An 18,009-nucleotide genomic window follows, 5' to 3' on the forward strand; every position below is an offset into this window, starting at 1 on the left:
GTTTTCCTCAACAAAATATGAACATTAATTTTTAATCCCAAATAATGTTAATTTTCCAAATTTATAGTAATGTTGGTTGTACATTTATTTTTCTTTCTTAATTAAGATTAAAAATATTTTTAATTCTAAACAAGTAATTTACAACACCAAAACGAAAGAATTCGACTTACCTCAACACCTTACAAAAATCAAACCAATTGAAGTGCACATCTGCACTCGTTAAAACATGTATTTTTATCAAACTATAAATTAAATTGGTTTTTAACAATTTTGTTAATAGTTGATATATCAAATATTAACTTCTAAATGATAACCTAAATATACATAATCTCACTATAAATACAATGGTTTCCTAACCATTGAAATATCTCACACTAAAATTTAACAAGCAACCTCTCCTCTTTTGACGACAAACCAAAATAAAGAAAAACTCATCCTCTTACAAAACTACTATCCAATATTGCGATGTGTTTATCCTCTTACAAAACTACTATCCGATATTGCGGAGTGTCTATTTTCTTACAAAACTACTATCCAACATTGCAGTGTGTCTGTTTTCGTGAAAAGCTACATTTTACAAACTTCTTACTCTATTAGGATTTCCAATTTACTGTATAACCCCAAATATACAAATAAATACTATATAAACAAAGAACATAAGTCAAAATAAAAAACTATATTACAAAAATACAAATTACAAAAAAAGTAACTAACAACATATATAATCTCGTGCTGTAGCACAAGGTATCACCTAGTTACTATTTCAAAATCGATACAAACACAAACAAAAAATACAAAAACAAAAAGTTAAAATTGAACAAGACACAAATCACATCCAATCCAAGCACTCACTCATGGGCCTAACAAAACTAAAATTACAGCTAATTTCAAAAAAGAATCGATTAATTAATTTGAGAATCAAAGGAACACAACACATTATAATTTTTAAAAATAGCACTCCAATTAATAGTTACGTTGAACGAAATCAACAGGGGAGAACCAATTACCCCCTAGGGATGCAAGGCAAAGACGAAATCACCCAAACACGCGAAAAAACTTGAAGTATTCTGCATCGACATAATGGATGATTGAAAACATAGTAGGAGCATCAAAATATGAGCTTCAAACCTCCTATTGTCCTGTAGATCGAAAGATTGGTTATCTACTATCCGTTCAAGAGGAGATCTACGACAAAGAAGAAGACACCCAGTTACAAGACAAGTGCTACTTTCAAACAAGACTAATCCATGACCCAATAGACCACCACAATTTAAGGGTTACTGGGAATATGGGGATGTAACACAAAATTAACACAATAAAATCCCAAATCTAAGTAATTTTTTTTTAAAAAATGTATGACTCACTAACTATGTAACACAATCACTAAAGCATTCAAAAACAATCCAACAAAAAGCATGACGAAAAAATAAAATTAGCACCAATTACAACTAGAGCCACACATCAACTTATACTATACAATCTAAACTTCTCAAATAAAAATAAAACTAAAACACAACCAATTTTGTAAACAAACACAACGGGATAAAAAAAATTAGAAAACAAAAAGTTCACTAGATTATACATAATGCAAAAACCAAAAAAGAACCACAAAATCAAAAATAAATAACAAAAAATACAAACCAATGAACCACAAAACCAGACGCAAAGAGAAATTTACATAACCAATAAATAATTTACAAAAAAATCCAAAACACATCCTAATTAAACTCCCGCACGTAGCGCATGCTAGTCTGTTTATAAAAACTTTTATACTTTTTAACAACTCTAACCAAAAATTAAAGCAAACATGACTAGATATCTGTTTTTAAAATTTACTATTCCAGAAAGAAAATATTAAAATTTACTCATATTTTCTGCAAAACCCCTTATTCTAAAATCTAAACCATATTTACAACACCAAAACGAAAGAATTCGACTTACCTCAACATCTTACAAAAATCAAACCAATTGAAGTGCACATCTGCACTCTCGATTCGTCACTCGATTATGGCGACTTGATAAGTAAATGTCATTTGTCTTGGAATATAGTTCCGCCCCTCACCCTCGTTTCACCATGTCTTTATCGTCCATCAAGCCTACTTCAGTTTCTGTTTCACTATTCGTTCAACATCTTGAGATTTATGAGGTTTTAGAATTTCATGACTTGAGAAACACGATTTTTATATTTCATGACTTGAGAAACACGATTTTTAAACAAAAAAGTTTGTTTTTTTTTTTGTGTTTAAAACTAACGCTTAGTCGTTTTTTGTTTCAATTAAAACAAACTAAGTAAAAAAAGGCAGATTGAATATGCAAATTCTAAAATAGCTCGTTGTTTGGTTCAGTAAATAGGCTGATGGAAAGCTTCCAACGTATCATACGGTTTGCATTTGGTTAAGTCGAACAAAAAAATGCCGGAAATTGAACCCACAGATTCAAACAATATAGTTTACATTGTACATTTTCCTATAGAATCATCTCTTGTCTAAAGATGAGAATATAAAATCTTCAGATTCAACCACACATTATGACATACATATACCTAATCACGTTTGAGCATGGACACAGCAAATCTGAACTGGCTAAGAGCAACCCCTACCTTAAACAAGTTTGGTTTCAAGGCTTTGGTGTAGTGGACGACGGTCTACAGAGGACGGGATGCCTCTTTCTGTCCAAAGTAACCATACACTTAGCTTGATACTCCACAAGAGGTCCATCCGGCTTCTCCCTAGCCATAAACGTAATGTATGACTTGGATCTTGCTCCTCCGCGATAATTACCTCTCACAACTTCAACGAACTCCACATTACACACCTAGACCCACATACAAAAAAAAATAACAATCATAAGGCTTAGCTACCCATCTAAAAACGGTGAATGACAGACATATTAAAACAAACCCACAAGAAGAGAAAAGGAACTAGCCTTGTCTTGGTTGTCTTGGTTGTGTTTTTGGAGACAGACATGTACCATCTCTTCCCAGTACTCACGAAAGGTTTTGCCCCAAAGTGCATTCCGGTCCAAACTTGTAGTAGAGATGTTTTTGTAGAAATATCTTAGCCTACGCTCTGGATCCATGTAAAATCCCTACATTGTACTATAAATCAAAATCACACCATCTCAATTTCATATATAACTCATAATTCAAAAGAAACAAGATGGGTACCTTGCTGTCGATCAGCTGGCGTTTAACGATGTTGTAGTTCTCTAAAGCCTCCAGCTCGTCAGATGAAAGCTGCTCATCAGAGGCGGGATCCGAAGATGAATAATACTCTAAACCATCGAAGCTGTCCACATCCCATTCGGGCGCCTTTAGGATATCATTATCAGCTCTAGTATCACGACGCTCCTCAATTTTGACTTTCCCATCACTGCGTCCTTCTTCAATCCTCGAGTCTCCTTCTCTCTTCGTCGTCTCGAGTACGCAGGGTTTGAGAACTATGGTGATGGTGATCGATCGAGCAAACCCTAGAAAACTCACAAGTTGAATTTGGGAAAGTGAAAACTAAAAATATCTTCGATGAGGACTAAAATCGATGATATAAAAACAAAATTAGGCCTTCAGTTTTACCATCAGGCCAGAAAAGTGTGTTATATTTACCCAACTGCCATTCCAATTTTATTTTATTTTTTAATTATGAACGATTTCAATTCCTACTAACGAGTGCAATTTCAAACTTTTGGTGAAGTTCGTCTGGACAATCAATAGGATTACATTGGGTGGCATGGGACAAACTCGGCAATGATAAGAGTGAGGGTGGTTTGGGTTTTCGGTGTTTGGATGATTTCAATACTGCTCTACTTGCCAAGCAGCTTTGGCGGTTGATTTCAGTCCCGGACTCGCTTTTTGCACGTGTGTTTAAAGGCCGATATTATAGGCATTCTGATCCTTTGGATCCAATTAAATCTTATTCGCCATCCTATGGGTGGCGTAGTATTATTTCTGCTCGCTCTCTGGTTAATAAAGGACTTATTAAACGGGTAGGTTCTGGTGCTTCCATTTCTGTATGGAATGATCTGTGGATACCTGCTCAATCCCCGAGACCAGCATTGAGCACAGGGTTGCCAGTTGATCCTTTGCTCTCCGTTCAAAATCTTATCGACAGGAACTCTAATTCCTGGGACATGGCCCAACTTACGGCTACTTTTGTACCGGAAGATGTTGCCATTATTTCCGCCATACCATTTCGCCAACCGGACAAACCGGATTCGCTAGGGTGGCATTTTACTAAGTCAGGTAAATATTCGGTGAAGTCTGGGTATCACACGTTACGGTCCCAGCCCCCGATTACGGTTGTGCCAAAGGTCCTTGGGCCGGACTTTGTTCCACTTCAGGCCTTTGTGTGGAAAATCCGGTGTCCCCCAAAACTACGCCACTTCATGTGGCAAGTGCTTTCGGGATGTGTTGCGGTTACAGCTAACTTACGGAAACGTGGTTTGAGCTGTGATCCGGTGTGTGGTCTTTGTGGTTATGAGGAGGAGACTATAAATCATACCCTCTTTGAGTGTGCACCAGCAAGACAAGTTTGGGCTTTGTCACAGTTTCCGACAGCCCCTGGCTTTTTTCCTTCTGCTTCTGTTTTGACCAATATGGACTTTCTCTTTTGGAGATTCAAGGATGTCCCCTCACAGGAAGATTTTCCTTGGATCTTATGGTACATTTGGAAAGCACGAAATGATAAATTATTTAGCAACCTAGATTCGGATCCGCGAGCAATTTTGCGTTTGGCAGGGGACAAGGCTAAAGACTGGTTCCTGGCTCAGACGGAGGCCACTGGGTCCTCATTGGATCCCACAACTGTGGGTGGAACTCATGGGTATGGAGGTTCTGGGATTCCTAGACCTTTGTCCAGTTATCATTGTTATGTGGATGGCTCATGGAAGGAGACAGATCGATTTGCTGGTAGAGGATGGTTTTGTGTTTCACCTAGGGGAGACGCGCCTACCATGGGAGCAGCTAATATGCGTCGCATCCTTTCACCTCTTCATGCTGAGTTAGAAGCTCTTATCTGGGCAATGCGCTGTATGATCGGGGCGGACAATCAATTTGTTGTTTTTCTTACCGACTGCTCTGACTTGGTGAAGATGGTGTCTTCGCCTTCTGAGTGGCCAGCTTTCACGCCGTATCTGGAGGATATTCAGGCGGATAAGGAGGAATTCATATCTTTTTCCTTAGTCTACGTTCTTCGCTCTGAGAATGGTAAAGCGGATAATTTAGCGCGACGTGTTCGTTCAGCTCCGCACCAAGTTACCTTTGTTAATAATTTACCTTCACATTGGTTTGTTTGAACCAATCTTGTATGCTGTTGGCAAAAAAAAAAAAAAAAAAAAGAACGATTTCAATTCCTCTTTTAATATTTTTTTAAAAATTATATAATTCAAACTCACATTCACATTTGCATTAACATTCACTTACGAATATAAAAAAAAAATTAGGAGGAAGATTAAAACATAAAAGCATAAAAACATAAAAACAATTCAATCTATTATGATTGTTTGCGCAATAGATTACTCATTCATCTCTTAATAGTTTGATTTTTGTGATGACTTATTTTGGTTTTATTAGTTTCGGCTTCACAGTCTAGTTTTGATCAATCCAACTCCAGTCTAGTTTTGTATCTGCCTTCCACAATGATACTAGAAGTTCAAAACAATCCCGCTTTTATTTTTCTAATATCTGATGCGAATATTTACGACCTTCTCTTCAAGCGTCACAACACATTCCATAGCAATGTCAACTTGTTCTTCAAACTTCTCCACATACAAAAGATACTTTCATACTTGTGTAAAACCCCTTATAAATATCTTATAAAACATTATTAATATTTTAATCGAGTCTATGAATAAAAGTTAACATTCAGAAATCCTTTATAAATCTTTAAAGGTTGAATGATATATATATATATTTTTTAAATGAATACACAACACATTTTAAAAACTTCTATAAAAATGTGTGTATAGAAATTTAGTAAAAATGTGTGTATTACAAATTTTATTCAATTAAATTCATTTAAATCACATTTTAAAGTTTTCAATAAAAATGTGCTTATATAAATTAAAAATGTGTGTATTAGAAAGTAAAGTATGATTAAATTTAGATCAAATGAGGAAAGAAATTTAGTAGATTTTAATTATATTATTAGTTTTCAGTGTATTTTTTTTTTTGAAAAATTCTTGGGTTCACCCTTAGGGGTGAATAACTCTCATTCACCCACTCTTAATTAACCAATAAGAATACAACAATATGTCATGTCATATCATATTATAAAATAAATCAAAATTAAAATAAAAAGACAAAACAAATTATGTAAATTTTTTATTAAGGAAATTATGTCGGTTTGGTTTATAAAAGAATTGTTAGGATTTAGATTTTATAATTAAACAAAATTATATGTTGGTTTGGGTTTACAAAAGAGTGGTTAGAGTTTAGATTTTACAATGAAATGAAACTATATGTTGGTTTGAGTTTACAAAAGAATGTTTAGGGTTTAGATTTTACAATTAAACAAAATTATATGTCGGTCTGAGTTTATAAAAGAGTGTTTAGGGTTTAGATTTAATAATTAAACAAAATTATATGTCGGTTTGGGTTTAGATTTTACAATTAAACAAAATTATATGTTGGTTTGGGTTTATAAAAAATGGTTAGGGTTTAGATGTGATAATTAAAAACTGTAATATAATATTAGAATTAAAAAATTTAAATTAATTAAGCCACATAATTTGTTTCCTTAATTAAAATTGGTTTCCTTTATTTAAAGACTAGCATTTGGTCCGCGCTACGCGCGGGAGTTAGATTAGGGTGTTTTTTGGTTATTTTGGTATAATCTTTATTGGTTATGTCAATTTCTCCTTGCATCTAGTTTTGTTGTTCATTTGTTTTCTTTTGTTGTTTTGTTGATTAAATTTTTTTCCTCTAGGTTTTTGCAGCAAGTATAATGTAGTAAACTGTTTATTTTTTTAGAAATTTGAATATTCTTAGGTTTTTTTTTGTAATTAATAATGAGAAGTTAAGATTGTATAGTAAAAGTTGTTGTCTAGCTGTAGTAGTTAGTTGTGCTTTATTCAAATTATTTGTCATGTTCTGGTTAGATTGTTATTTACCTTTTTATATGTGGTTGTAGTATGTGAAAAAACCTGCAACATAAAAAAAACTGCAGCTTTTAACTGACTCGCTTTATATAAATTATAACAACTCGCTTCTTATATTATTTTATATACATCCCAATGTTTTTAAAATAATTTTCTAATGAAATCTTGTGCTGCATGATCATTAGGGTGTATCTCATTCTTCGCTCCTCAATGAAGCATTGCTTTGTTTGCTCAAACCGTCTGTGTTCTTCAGCAAGGTAAAGAACCATATTCTCATTCCTATTGTTTCAAGACAGAAGAGTTAACTTCTTTGGTTTACAAATGTACTTTTGTTGTCAATATGTCATTTGTTTTTTTTTATAGATTTTGGATGCGATGGTTTCTCTAACTCGATCATAGACGTTGCAGCTACTAACGCCACCGCTTCGAGTGGTTTCGAATTCACCGATTCCACCACCTCTCATCTCACGTGGTTTGGGTCCACTGTAACCACAACCAACACTGGATCCGGTGTTGATGTCACCGTCTCCGTCACCACCGCTTGTTCTTTTATCTTCTTCTCTTGCTCGGCTTTCGCTTGCATGTTCTTCACCGTCTCAAACATCTCATCAACTATTTTCTTCATCTCATCAATAGTGTTCTTTTGTATCTTCATCTCACAATCTGATACCAAATTGTTATAAACCTCTTTTATTGCTTGTGAATGAAGAATAGAAAGCTTAGCTCCCTCTTAATAATAAACAACGTTTATGATGAACATATCTCACCCTCAAAGCGTAGAGGATACATTCTACTAACAACTTTTATAGAAAAAAACAAAAAAAAGACAACATTTGGTATCACCCCCTAATCCAACACAAACAAAGAGAATACTGTGCAATATTGTTTGAGAAAGATTTTACAAGATTTTATGAGAGATTTTACAAGATTAAGAAAAACAAATCAGCAAGATTTTAAAAAACTTTCTAAACAATCACCTAGAATCCTTCATTTTATACTTTCCATAATTTTAGTTTAAGTCATTAAAATTCTCTTAAAATCCCAAACCAATACCCCCTACTTGTCCTCAATATCAACGTCTAACCCCCTTTTATTCTTTCTTCGCCGTAGGGAAAACACATATCGATATGTTCCAGGCAAGATCAAGGTCAGGTTACAAAAATTTGATGAATAAATAATAGGGTGACCGAGAGTTGGGACTTGAGCAAGAATATCAAATTCCTTTCCTGCATAGCGACAAGATGAGCAGCACTCTGATTCTGCTGTTAAGCATCTTGATAGCACTATGGATTCCAGTAAGATGAGCAGCCATTGCAATACATCGAGGAATCAACCTAAAACTCCATGCAATAAAAAGTCAAGATAACACTAAATATGCAGGGTTACAATGATTGCTTACATTGAGTTGCTGCTGAGCAGCCATCAGATGGCTTAAGATGAGCAACATGATCAACCAATATCCTTCAGCTTCAACTGTCTGCATGAATTTACAACCACCGCTATATTATCAAAAGTCCACTCTCGTATCACATCGATGAAATAAAAATCAAGTGGCTTAAACTCATACATCAATCATATAGCTTGTATGCAGGAAAATCGACTGAGGAATCCCATCAATGACATGGAACTCTAGTTTTGGAGACAATCAATGATTATCATAGTCAATAAGATGATAATCTCTAAAACAAATAAGACAATCAATGATGGAAAAAAAAAACCAATTTACCGCTTTCGTAAATAGTCACTGGAAGATCCTTCTGTGAGTGATTGATAGCCGGATTTAGAAGAACATAAACAGGGGATTCATTAATGTCCATCAGCTGTAGATGACAAAAACCTCACACAATCAGTACTACAACAATAGAGAACCATATCAGAATAAAACAATGAAACTGCAACTCACAGCTCTGTGGATAAGCATATCAGATTCTGTAGCATCGCTTCCCGTAGAGTACCGTCCCAATATGTAGAACTTAGGGAACACCTTCTTATCTAAAATCCCCATAGACGTACAAATTATAACCAAAGCGAGAACGGTATAAAGAGAGAGAGAGAGAGAGAGAGTGTGTATGTGAGAAAAACTTACAGAGTTCTTGCTTCTTCTCAAGGAAGGGTCTATTGAGAGTATCAGTAGTAGGATCAAACAAAAGCTCGAAAATGTTGAAGATCTCAACCATACGGCCGATCTGGAGACCGATCACGCATCCATAAACCCTAGGGTTTTGCAGTAACATCGCGTCGGCGTTGCTGGAGCCATTACCGGTTGCGCAAGAAGCGGCGGAAGGGTAAAGCTGATCGGATATGTTGAGCATCACCAGAGGATGCAGCTTGAACGTGAGAGCACTCAACGAAGAAGGGCAGGCCAGTGACGAAGCATTCTTCCGACGATGTGTTGGCGAAGAAGGCCAGCTTTGAGATTTGCGAATGACAGTGGAATCCATGTTAGTCAAGAGAAATTTCAGAGACAAAGAAAATTATAAGAAGGATGAAATTGGAGAAGATGACATTATATAGAACTTAAACTTACGCCAATTGAAGAAAGAATAGTGGGTCTTGAATTGAAAGAGGGAGCATTGAACGCTTGAATTACCGTTAAACAGGAAGACGTTACTATGGAGATGGAAGACAGAGAAGACAGTGAAAGGTTGTGGAAGAGTGCCCAACATTAATTTCAAATCTATCCATTAGGTGAACCGGGATGAAAGAGTGAAGACGCTTCAGGTCGCACAAGGGAGAACGGCAGAGTAGAGTCTCGTGGAGAGGGGTTTTATTTCGCCGGGAGTTGTTGGAATGGAGTTTCATGGACTTTTAAAGAGATATGGGCCAAACAAATAGGAACTGGTAATGTCGAAAATTTGGTCCGATTAAACAGAGTGAGTGCTGACATGGCAGCACCAGGAATGAGAAAAAGTTAACTTATATATATAGATGGTGAATAAGAGACGTTCATCCCTGTCGGTAAATTCAAGAATTGTTTCTTTCTTTTTTGGGGTCAAATAATGTCAAAGTTATGACTAAAATATTACAGTATCAATTTGGTGGGTGTATTACAGTAAAACATTGAAAAAGACAACTTTGTGTCACCTATCGCATATTCTCTCAACTAATGCAATAAACTAACATGTAGCGTTGGACCACGAGAAGATCGTAATCTTGAAAGATGGAGAAGAATCAATGTGATAATGATCGAACGGCTCTGATCTTTCTCGGAACAGGCTGCTCCGGTGCAGTTCCCGATTTCAGATGCTTACTCCAGCGGTCGGATCCTCCTTGCCATGTCTGTTCTCAATCCCTCTCTTTACTTCCTCACCTAAACCCTAACTACAGGTAAATTTTGACATCACATTCTCTTTGGATTTTTGATCTTTTAAGCTGTGGAGATCGTGAAATTTAGAATCTTGTTTCTTTCCGTAAAAGACCCTTTTGAAATTGGGATTTGTGACTGAAAACAGAGAGAACTCTGTTTCGGAATTTACGTTTTAACCCTTTGTAGGTGGATAATGTAGAATCCGATTTCTAGTGTTCTTCTTGGGGGACATTCTTTAATCCAATCTTGAATTTTGATTTTTGGCAGATGCAACACATCGCTCTTGATTGACTATTGCTGCGAGGAAGAAGATGGTAGACACTATTACATAATTATTGATGTTGGGAAGAGTTTTAGAGAGCAAGTCCTTCGTTGGTTCACCTTCTATAAGATTCCCCGAATCCATTCTGTTAAGCCCTTTTATTTGCTATCATCTTCTTGAATTCTTGCAGTCTGAATTGAATTTCTATGCTGATTAATGAATTGTATGGTTTGTGTAGATAGTTCTAACTCATGAGCACGCAGATGCTGTTCATGGTTTAGATGATATTCGATCTCTTCAACCTCGCGGTTCAATTATTGACTCTGATCCACTTCCTGTGTTTCTATCTGAATTTACAATGGAAAGGTAACAATCTGTTTTCCCATCTTCGATTTTGTGGTCTCTATCTCAATTAGCATTTCTTTTAAGGCAGCAACATTGTGCATTTTCTTGCAGTATTGCTACAAGGTTTCCTTATTTGGTTGATAAGAAAGTTAAAGAAGTACCTAGAAGAGTTTCACAGCTTGACTGGAAAATCATTGAAGAGAATTGTGAAAAACCATTCACTGCCTCAGGCGTATCTTTCACGCCTCTTCCGGTTAGACTTTTTATGACTTTTGAGTAGATAAAACCAGTCTTGATTATTCTTTTGAGACCTTGAAGACTCAACAATGTTTTGCTAATTAGGTGATGCATGGAGAGGACTACATTGCTTTAGGTTTCCTTTTCGGTGATAAAAGTAAAGTGGCTTATATATCAGATGTATCACGCATTCCACCGAGTACCGAGTATGGTAAGAGGTCATTATGGTTCCGCCTTAATCATTATCACCATGTATTTCACTTCTACTAAGAGAAAGATTTGATCTTCTAATGAATATTTGACTATGCAGCTATTTCTAAAGCCGGGGCTGGACAGTTAGATCTTCTTATCTTGGATACAAATGTACCTCGCAAGGTTAAGTTCATTATGTAACTTTCTTTTACCGCTATTCGTTCATGAAATTTTGTTGTTGCTGACCATCATCTCGTTGATAATAGAGAGGACTAAATCCTACACACATCTGTTTTCCTGAGGTTTGTTTCAATGTTTTTCACTTTTTCTTCATTTTTCAAACAATGTTTCATTACTCTGAACATTTTTGAAAGTAAGTTTCATTATTCCTCTGTTCTTTAGGCTCTTGAGATCTTAAAGAGGCTCTGTCCAAAGAGAGCGCTTTTAACGGGTATGACACATGAGTTTGATCACCATGAATACAATGAGATACTTGCGGAATGGTCTCTAAGGTACGCAATGAAACATATGTTATAACATCTCTATGTATTAACATCGTTAAATGCTGAAAGACTATGTTGATTTCTAGGGAAGGAATCCAAGTGCAGCTTGCTCACGATGGATTAAGGGTTCCAATAGAGCTATGAGCAAATTGCTAAATCCAAATTTAAGTAAAGGAGAGGCATAACTCAGAATTCTTGTTACCTAGCACGAATCCAAGTGACAAAACTTCCAAAATTATATGATTAGAATCTATATATTGATACATAAATGGAATCTCTGTTTGTTTACTTCTTCTGTGAATGATTTGAAATCTTTAAACCAAGCCCTTGAAACAACTTTTCTAAATCTGAAATCTCATCCTCAATATTCACATCATCTTCTCTTGTGATCTTCTCATGCAACTTGTTTAGTCTCTGAGTCCCAACATTCATTCCTTCCCCATAATCTCTAAGGGCTCGTCTCATTGATCCATTCTCTTCTTGAACATCTTTGTATTTCCTTTTCAAAGATCGGTATCCGTCAATAGATTTGAGAAGCTGATCAGACAACTCTTTGTTTCTTCCCTGAAGAGACACATCGTTGCATCCTTGACCATCATCATCTTCTTTCTTCTCATTACTATGCTCTGCCGCGCAATTCTGCACTTTCTTGAGCAGTTTATCATTTTGAGCCCTAAGATCACTTATTAGCTCCTCCATTTCGTTCCGTTCGTGAGCTTTCCTCGCAAGCTCCAAAGCCATTATCTCTTTCTCTTTCCCTAGACTTGAACACATCATTTGAAGACTCTTTCTTGCAGCCATACTCGCGCTTAGCTCTTTTCTCAGCTTCTGAACATCGTCAGGATCGTTCTGTGGCGGCTTCATCGGATTCTTGTTTGGATCATGAGTCGGTTTTAGCTCTGTGTTGCATCGTCTAAGCTCTTTTTTCCCGGATGATGATGATGATTGTTGTTGAGCTTTCTGGATTCGTGTCTTTAGATCCTCGAGAATAGTCATCATCGTTTTGACTCTCTGTACCTTCCAGTCATCGTGCTGCCTTGAGGTTGCTTCGTTGTGATCTTGAACGAGTTTCAGCAGTAGCTTCACGTTTGTAGTGATCCCTTAAATACAGAAGCAATAACACGTTTAACAAAATTTCTTGCCATGCAAGCCACAAGATTGTTATCTTTGTTAACAACGTAGATAGAAAATCTGAATGGAAAATGATTATTTCGATGAATATGATAGGATTTACCTTCTAAACCAGAATCTTCATGAGATGGGTGCTCTCTGGTTCTTGTTGGTGATGATGTAATAGATCCAGAATCAGAAGGAACTAAATCCGGCGCAGAAAATGCTCGGAGACGGCTCATGTTTTCCGGTTTTAAAAACGTCGTTTAGAGGGAATCAATCAGCCAAAAGAAAAAATGATGAACAAAGGGAAGATGTTGTGAATTTGGACAATAACAGAAAGAGTTATGGTTGTTGTGTTTTTGCAACTTCCCCTGTTTTGTGAGGCGTAATTAGTGGACAATCATTTTGGCTTAGGCTTTTCTTTTCAACTAAATTTGTCTGTCTTACCTCATTTCACGCTCTATTTTCTTTTCTTTTTTTTCTATTTAAAATAATTTAACATTGAACGTTAACCATGTAAATAATGCGTGCTGCCAAAAGAAACACAAAATTATGGTCCTATGCACGATTCATATAATTAGAACATTAGGCTTATAGTTATGTACGGGTTATTCCGGCAGTGTATGATCGTGAAAGTTATGGGTCGTCACATCTCAGTGGAAGCGATGAATCGAAGGCTCAAGGAGTTGTGGAAACCGAGGGGTGGGATGTCGGTGTTGGATCTACCGAGACAGTTCTTCGTGGTGCGGTTTGATGTGGAGGAGGATTACTTGAGGGCAGTGTACAGGTGGTCCATGGCGTGTATTTGGTAGTATTCTAATGGTTAAAACGTGGTCACCGGACTTTGATCCCGTAAGAGACGAGATTAGAACTAGGCCAGTGTGGGTCAGGATCGCAAATCTGCCGGTGAACTTCTATCATAAGACTATTTTGATGGGGATCGCAGGAGGGTTAGGTAAACCGATCAAGGTGGACTTGACATCTTTGAGAGTGGAACGAGCAAGGTTTGCTCGTGTGTGTGTGGAAGTAGACTTAAAGCGGCAATTAAAAGGGACACTAATGGTGAACGGGGAGAGGTATTACGTTTCCTATGAAGGTCTATCATAATTGACTTTTGTTTTTGAGAAGTTGTTTTGTTTTAAGCCCACTTGTTTGCAATATTCTATTATTAAAAGTCCGGTGTACCGGAATATTGAGAACGAGAGCGAGAGAGCAAATCGGAGAAATAACACATCTTTATTAGCCTCAAATATAGTTTGTTACAAAGCTTAAACCATTAGCTTAAATACCGATTCTTAATCTGCAATATTAAACCATGCTTAGTTAACCAATGTTAACCAAAGAGGCAAAGATAAACGGAACCAAGCTTGGTTCTATGAACATAATAGATTTTTTTGGTAGATGTTTAGTTGTTTACTAATCCAAACGAATCCGAGTTGTCAATTAAGATACCATTTGATCATACCAGTGTACTCAATTTTATTTTCTTATACGCGCGTGTGAAGTCTGTTTAGCTGGTCTCTTGACAATACATGATCCGTCTCTTCGGTTTTTGTGACGCTTTTGAAAACGATTTGACTTTATTTATGGGCCAGGCCAAATATCTTTTTCGATTATTGAGCCTGAGCGTTTAATAATACTATGAGGACTTTAATTGTAGATTTGCGAAGGAGCCGAAAGGTCTGGAACTAGTATTTAAACTGATCACTTGACGACGTTTTAGATACTCAGAAAATGGCCTCTTCGCATACAAGGGACGACGACGACAAACCCATAAACTGGGTGGAGCTTCCGGAAGGACTGACGTCATTGATCCTGCACTATCTTGGCGCCACTGAGATACTGGAAAACGCTCAGAAAGTGTGCACCCCGTGGTGGCGCATCTGCAAAGACCCTTCAATGTGGCGTAAAATTGACATGCGAATCCCGAGAAACCTTAAATTCATTGAGTACGATATCGAGATGAATACTGAAGACCTCAGCGTCGATGTTCTCCGCACCTTCATCGCCAATAGGTTATGTTCTGTCTCTCTCTATATAACTTTGACTTTTGTTTTTGAGAATCTGAAACGCCTTTTGACTTTTGTTTTTGAGAAGTTGCGTTGTTTTATACCCATTCAAGGTTGTGCCGATTCTAGGGCTAAATTAAAATTGTTGTCCTTGTATGTCTTAGACCATGTTTTCAACTTAACATGCAACTATTTTTATTTTTAGATCAATTAAACTGGAACGCCTTGGACGTATGATGTGTCACGCCGTTGATCTTAGCCAAGGTGGCTTGGTAGAGATAATCATTGAACGTTTTGGCACTGATTCTCTCCTCACCTACATTGCTGATAGGTTGATCTCTCTTCTCCTAAAACTCGCATGCATATTTTTTTATTGAAATTTATGAAGTTGTACGTACATAGTGAGATTGATTTGATTACAGAAAGGATTTGCTAATTTCTAGGGTTGGATCTAATTCTCGGTAGTTTGAGCATTATCGGAAAATTTATGGCTTAACTCATTTTGACATCAACATTGAGTTCTTGCATCGCCTCTCTCCTTATAACTGGTTAAAGCCCACATATATTGGTTTATATCAATATACTTATTTTTGTATATTGATGTTATATACTTCTATCTCTAAGATCAATGTTTTTGTTAATACTTGCAGATCAAGTAATTTGAGACGCCTAGGACTTGTTAAGTGCGATCAAATAACAGGCATGGGACTTTTCTCAGCGGTCATGAAACTTCCATTGCTTGAAGAACTCGAGCTTTCATACTGCAAAATCAAAGGACTAAATTTGGAAGCTATAGGCTATGCTCGCCCGCATTTGAAGACATTGAAGCTAAACTGTCATGGCTACAGGCTGCTCGCTCGCTCTGAGCCTAATGCCGTAAACATTGCTAAAACAATGCTTGATACTGATTATCAGATCAGAGACATTGTTAAAAGAATGCATGAACTGCGACATCTCCAGCTCTTTGGGCACAGACTGACAGACATCGGCTTGAACGCCATTCTCGACGGCTGTCCTCACTTGGAACATCTCGATTTACGCCAGTGTTTCAACATCAACCTTGTAGGGGATCTCGAGAAGCGTTGTTTGGAGAAGGTCAAAGTTGTGAGACGCCCCAACGACTCAACAGCTGATTACCCATATGATACCAGTGTACTCGATTTGACTTTCTGATACGCATGTCATGAAGTCTGTTTAGCTGGTCAAACAATGATATCAGTCTCTTCGGTTGTTTTTTGTGAAAACTTTTGAAAACAAATGACTTTAATAATGGGCCTAGGCCCAATATGTTATTTGATTACTGAGCCTGTTAGTGCGACGAGGACTATATCGTAAATTTGAGCCGAAACGTAAAACAATCTTCTTCACTCCATTAATTTTCCCAAAATGGCTTCGTCCTCTTCGCCGCCGTCCGTGAACTGGGCGGACCTTCCACCGGAGTTAACATTTTCAATTTTACTCCGTCTTAGCACGGTTGAGATTCTGAAGAACGCTCAGCTAGTATGCAGATCGTGGCGACGTGTCTGTAAAGACCCATGGATGTTTCGCAAAATCGACATGAGAAACAACAGTATCTTCGACTACGATAGGATGTGTCGTCACGCCGTCGATCTCAGCGAAGGCTGTTTGGTCGAAATCAACATGGAACACTTCGGCAACGATGCTCTCTTCTCCTACATCGTCGAAAAGTTTCTTTTTATCTCTATTGTGAGGATTAGGTCAAAAATTTAACAATGCTTATAAATTTAATTAAGTGGACTTGCTTCTGTGTCAAGTTAGAAGTCATTATTGGTTGAATCTGTGGTTTTGGTTAAGCAGTGCTCTATGAGATTTTGATAATTCTATCAGAATTTTTCATTTGCAGATCAAGTAATCTGAGATGCCTTAGGCTTGAAATGAGTCATCTACAAACAGCCGAGGGATTTGTCAATGCATTCACGAAACTCCCATTCCTTGAAGACCTCGAGATTTTACATGGCTTTCTAGAATTTGATTTGAAAAGAATAGGCCAGTCTTGCCCACTCCTGACGACATTGAAGCTAAACAGCCCTTGTTTCAGCCGGCACATGAGTTTAGATGATGAGGCTCTAGCAATTGCTGAAACCATGCCCAAACTACGCCACCTAGAGCTTTTTGAGAACAGACTAACCGACTCAGGCTTGAACGCTATTCTTGACAACTGTCTTCACTTGGAACATCTTGATATACGCCGCTGCTTCACCATTAACTTTTTCGGGGATCTCGAGAAGCGATGTTCTGAGAGGATCAGAGATTTGAAACGCCCCGACGACTCAACCGCCGATTATCCATTTGATGTCATTTCTGATACTGATGCTGATTTATTTGAAGTAGACAGCCTTTTCTATTATGATAGTGATGGCAGCCCCTACTACTTCTAGGGGTGAAGTTAACGATCATTGTGACTATATAAGGATATGCGGTCCGATCATTTAAGGATGCAATGACAATATCTGTGGCGACTGGTTATGAACTCGTTCATATCCTCTTTTTAAAAATTTCTTGGGGTATTTACTCTGTAGTTTCAGTTTACTTGTGTGCCCCTCTTTGCCTTTATAAAGTTTTTTTGAGAAGAACAGATTTGACATGTGTTGTCTTGCAATGCAAGTCACAAAGTTAAAGAAGTCAGAATTCTTGATTCTCCATATTTGTTGATATTGTGCCTATCTATATCTTTAGCTCAACATATAATAAATGCCAGTAAAATTACCACGTTCGTTAACAGATGTGAGTAAAATTATAGGCCTGAAGAGATCACTTTAGTGGGCTTAATATATATACTTAATGATCCGAACTGATTTTGTAAAATATATAACTCTGTATTTCAAGTCTTGAAACTATACTACTGTTTCACTCTCTCATTAGGGATTTCACAATTTGATCCTTAGGGTTCTTCTTCTTTGTTTTCCCGTTTTAATCGGTTTCTCATAC

General features: G+C 36.9%; 4 protein-coding genes and 2 pseudogenes across 5 annotated transcripts; 3 read left to right on the plus strand and 3 right to left on the minus strand.

Moving 5' to 3' along the window:
• Positions 1 to 2,412: 2,412 nt before the first annotated feature.
• On the minus strand, positions 2,413 to 3,612 carry LOC104747532 (uncharacterized). Its single transcript, XM_087493324.1, has 4 exons — positions 3,607 to 3,612; positions 3,167 to 3,505; positions 2,926 to 3,087; positions 2,413 to 2,814 (listed from the first exon to the last, which is right to left on the minus strand). Exons 1-4 carry the CDS (start codon positions 3,610 to 3,612, stop codon positions 2,617 to 2,619), a joined length of 705 nt encoding a protein of 234 aa, XP_087349450.1. The 3' UTR covers positions 2,413 to 2,616.
• A 3,940-nt stretch (positions 3,613 to 7,552) lies between these two features.
• On the minus strand, positions 7,553 to 9,533 carry LOC104747541 (COP9 signalosome complex subunit 6b-like; annotated as a pseudogene).
• A 513-nt stretch (positions 9,534 to 10,046) lies between these two features.
• On the plus strand, positions 10,047 to 12,284 carry LOC104715549 (putative hydrolase C777.06c). The gene is made up of 9 exons (XM_010432945.3): positions 10,047 to 10,419; positions 10,667 to 10,808; positions 10,900 to 11,027; positions 11,118 to 11,259; positions 11,349 to 11,454; positions 11,554 to 11,618; positions 11,702 to 11,737; positions 11,838 to 11,947; positions 12,025 to 12,284. Exons 1-9 carry the CDS (start codon positions 10,253 to 10,255, stop codon positions 12,080 to 12,082), a joined length of 954 nt encoding a protein of 317 aa, XP_010431247.2. The 5' UTR covers positions 10,047 to 10,252; the 3' UTR covers positions 12,083 to 12,284.
• Positions 12,157 to 13,463, minus strand: LOC104715541 (uncharacterized). The gene is made up of 2 exons (XM_010432938.3): positions 13,173 to 13,463; positions 12,157 to 13,038 (listed from the first exon to the last, which is right to left on the minus strand). Exons 1-2 carry the CDS (start codon positions 13,288 to 13,290, stop codon positions 12,224 to 12,226), a joined length of 933 nt encoding a protein of 310 aa, XP_010431240.1. The 5' UTR covers positions 13,291 to 13,463; the 3' UTR covers positions 12,157 to 12,223.
• A 1,319-nt stretch (positions 13,464 to 14,782) lies between these two features.
• LOC104747548 (putative F-box/LRR-repeat protein 9) lies at positions 14,783 to 16,318 on the plus strand. The gene is made up of 3 exons (XM_010469203.3): positions 14,783 to 15,066; positions 15,266 to 15,391; positions 15,711 to 16,318. The coding sequence occupies exons 1-3, from the start codon at positions 14,786 to 14,788 to the stop codon at positions 16,231 to 16,233; spliced, it is 930 nt and encodes a 309-aa protein (XP_010467505.3). The 5' UTR covers positions 14,783 to 14,785; the 3' UTR covers positions 16,234 to 16,318.
• A 128-nt stretch (positions 16,319 to 16,446) lies between these two features.
• LOC104747560 (putative F-box protein At4g05475 pseudogene) lies at positions 16,447 to 17,735 on the plus strand (annotated as a pseudogene). Its single transcript, XR_015585325.1, has 2 exons — positions 16,447 to 16,778; positions 16,925 to 17,735. The product of XR_015585325.1 is annotated as a putative F-box protein At4g05475 pseudogene (transcript).
• Positions 17,736 to 18,009: the final 274 nt, after the last annotated feature.

Source organism: Camelina sativa, chromosome 2, assembly GCF_030686135.1.
Source record: "Camelina sativa cultivar CO46 ecotype springtype chromosome 2, ASM3068613v1".
Taxonomy (NCBI): domain Eukaryota; kingdom Viridiplantae; phylum Streptophyta; class Magnoliopsida; order Brassicales; family Brassicaceae; genus Camelina; species Camelina sativa.

Coding starts and splice junctions, on each gene's coding strand:
- LOC104715541 (XM_010432938.3), bottom strand. CDS start 13,290: ATGAGCCGTCTCCGAGCATTTTCTGCGCCGGATTTAGTTCCTTCTGAT. Junction 13,039..13,172: donor TGAAGATTCTGGTTTAGAAG/GTAAATCCTATC, acceptor TCTGTATTTAAG/GGATCACTACAAACGTGAAG.
- LOC104715549 (XM_010432945.3), top strand. CDS start 10,253: ATGGAGAAGAATCAATGTGATAATGATCGAACGGCTCTGATCTTTCTC. Junction 11,455..11,553: donor TCCACCGAGTACCGAGTATG/GTAAGAGGTCAT, acceptor TTGACTATGCAG/CTATTTCTAAAGCCGGGGCT. Junction 11,619..11,701: donor ATACAAATGTACCTCGCAAG/GTTAAGTTCATT, acceptor CGTTGATAATAG/AGAGGACTAAATCCTACACA.
- LOC104747532 (XM_087493324.1), bottom strand. Junction 3,088..3,166: donor GCCAGCTGATCGACAGCAAG/GTACCCATCTTG, acceptor AGTACAATGTAG/GGATTTTACATGGATCCAGA. Junction 2,815..2,925: donor ACCAAGACAACCAAGACAAG/GCTAGTTCCTTT, acceptor ATGTGGGTCTAG/GTGTGTAATGTGGAGTTCGT.
- LOC104747548 (XM_010469203.3), top strand. CDS start 14,786: ATGGCCTCTTCGCATACAAGGGACGACGACGACAAACCCATAAACTGG. Junction 15,067..15,265: donor CGCACCTTCATCGCCAATAG/GTTATGTTCTGT, acceptor TTTTATTTTTAG/ATCAATTAAACTGGAACGCC. Junction 15,392..15,710: donor CTCACCTACATTGCTGATAG/GTTGATCTCTCT, acceptor TAATACTTGCAG/ATCAAGTAATTTGAGACGCC.